Raw genomic sequence first — 2,305 nt, 5'->3', positions numbered from 1 at the left:
CTGCTCTAAGACTCTGGGTCCAAGGAGACTATAAAGCATCATGGATGACTGACAATTTCTAGGCTATACATACTATTCATTATGACCAGAGACAGCTCATCACTTGCAGGGTATGGAGACCAGAAGGGGGAGGTCAAAGGTTTGATATTGGAGTACTTAGCTCGGATAATACCTGCTAAATTAAACAAAGAGGGGCATCCTCTTGTGGAGCAGGGGGTTTGGTGTTGTTACTGCAGCAGCTTGAGTTGCTGCTGTGGCAAAAGATCCAGCTCTGGCCCAGGAACTTCCACATGCTGCTCGTGTGGTCAAAAGAAAAAAACAACAACAAAAAACTCCAAAATACAAAACAAAACCAAGGAGGCCATTAGACTGAGGTGCCTCTAATGTAATGGTGTCCACATGAGCAAATCAAACTCCTCGCCTGTAAATACCTCAGGGTCATGAAATTGAAACCCAAGGGCAAACAATCACAGCCAACTAGGCTTTAAACTAATAGCCAATCAATAATTCCTTACTTTGCTCATGCCTTTTCTCTATAAAAGTTTCTCCCTGAACTCTCGTTGATGGAGAGCTCCTGACCACTTCTGTTTTTGGTGCTGCCAGTTAGAATGAATTTTTGCTCAAATTCTTAAAATATTTACTCTGCCTCAGTTTCTCTTTTAACAAAATCTAATATTGTCAGTGCATCAAGCACTGAGACTGTACTATGGACAGCATAATACAGCATTTCATTCTCACATCTTTGTCAGGCAGGTACAGTTGTTATCCTCTTTTTAAAGATGAGAAATCTGAAGTTTAAGAGATACTCTTTTTCTCTCTCCACTCAGAGCACAGAACCCAGCACCATGGCCATTACCCTGGGTTACTGGGACATCCGCGGGCTGGCTCACGCCATCCGCCTGCTCCTGGAATACACAGGTTCAAATTATGAGGAGAGGAAATACATGATGGGAGATCCTCCTGACTATGACAGAAGCCAGTGGTTGAATGAAAAATCCAAGCTGGGCCTGGACTTCCCCAATTTGCCCTACTTAATTGATGGGCCTCACAAGCTCACCCAGAGCAGTGCCATCCTTCGCTACATTGCTCGCAAGCACAACATGTGTGGGGAGACAGAGAAGGAGAAGATTCAAGTGGACATTCTGGAGAGCCAGGTTATGGATGTACGCTTACACATGGCCAGGGTCTGCTACAGCTCTGACTTTGAGAAACTGAAGCCTGGTTATGTGGATGAGATCCCTGAGAAGATGAGGCTCTTCTCAGAGTTTTTGGGGAAGGAGCCTTGGTTTGCAGGACACACGCTCACCTATGTAGATTTCCTGGCTTACGACATCTTTGATCTACATCGCATATTTGAGCCCAAGTGCCTGGATGAATTCCCAAACCTGAAAGATTTCATCACCCGCTTTGAGGGGCTTAAGAAGATCTCTGCTTACATGAAGTCTAGTCGCTTCCTCCCACGCCCTTTGTTTCTAAAGATTGCCATGTGGGGTAACAAGTAGTGGCCTGTAACCAGGAGATGGAGTGAGGAATCAGGGCCCTGGAGAAGAGCTGGACCACCCTGCACCCAGAACCATCTGTCTTTTTCTTTATCCTTCTGTCCACTCTAGATGCCTTATTGCCCCCCCACCCCACTCCTTTCCAAGTATCCTTTAAAGCTTCAGCTCCCCACTTTTCTTCAGTTCCTCCCTCACCCCACATTATCCCTCCTGTACCAAAGCCAACACTAGGATCCTGCCCTTCCATGGTAGCTTCTGCTATGAGGAGCCCAACCAGACCCCTGGTCCATGAGCTCTGCTCTGAGCTCACAGAATTGCCCTGAAAATCAGTCCTGGCCTGGTGTGCTGGCCTTGCTTCCCAGCGTGGTTCCTGTCCAGCCCTGTCTGGTCCCCAGTAACATCTTTTTTTTTTTTTTTCTATTTCTTGGGCCCATGGCTTTTTCTATTTCTTCCTCCCGCGGCATATGGAGGTTCCCAGGCTAGGGGTTGAATCAGAGCTGCAGCCACTGGCCTACACCAGAGCCACAGCAATGTGGGATCCGAGCCTCGTCTGCAACCTACACCACAGCTCACGGCAACGCCGGATTGTTAACCCACTGAGCAAGGGCAGGGACCGAACCCGCAACCTCATGGTTCCTAGTCGGATTCATTAACCACTGCGCCACGACGGGAACTCCCCCCAGTAACATCTTAATCACACCTGCTGTGTCTTGCTTTATTACCTCCCAACTTCCCAGAGTTACAACTAACTGTGTTGGATGCGTGGGGGTGTTCATTTTTCCTTTTGTGGTCCACTGCAGGGGCTC

At 47.8% G+C, this 2,305-nt stretch overlaps 1 protein-coding gene across 2 annotated transcripts; it reads left to right on the top strand.

Annotated features, from left to right (window-relative positions):
* The first annotated feature begins 845 nt into the window (after positions 1–845).
* On the top strand, positions 846–1,504 carry LOC125113207 (glutathione S-transferase Mu 1-like). 2 transcript variants are annotated; one of them, XM_047755770.1, is made up of 2 exons: positions 846–1,310; positions 1,413–1,502. In XM_047755770.1, exons 1-2 carry the CDS (start codon positions 846–848, stop codon positions 1,500–1,502), a joined length of 555 nt encoding a protein of 184 aa, XP_047611726.1. The 2 variants fall into 2 exon arrangements, with proteins under 2 accessions (XP_047611726.1, XP_047611716.1); XM_047755760.1 differs by having other exon boundaries at positions 846–1,504.
* Positions 1,505–2,305: the final 801 nt, after the last annotated feature.

Source organism: Phacochoerus africanus, chromosome 1 (assembly GCF_016906955.1).
Source record: "Phacochoerus africanus isolate WHEZ1 chromosome 1, ROS_Pafr_v1, whole genome shotgun sequence".
In the NCBI taxonomy this organism is placed as follows: domain Eukaryota; kingdom Metazoa; phylum Chordata; class Mammalia; order Artiodactyla; family Suidae; genus Phacochoerus; species Phacochoerus africanus.
This window is presented reverse-complemented; position numbering and strand designations above follow the sequence as displayed.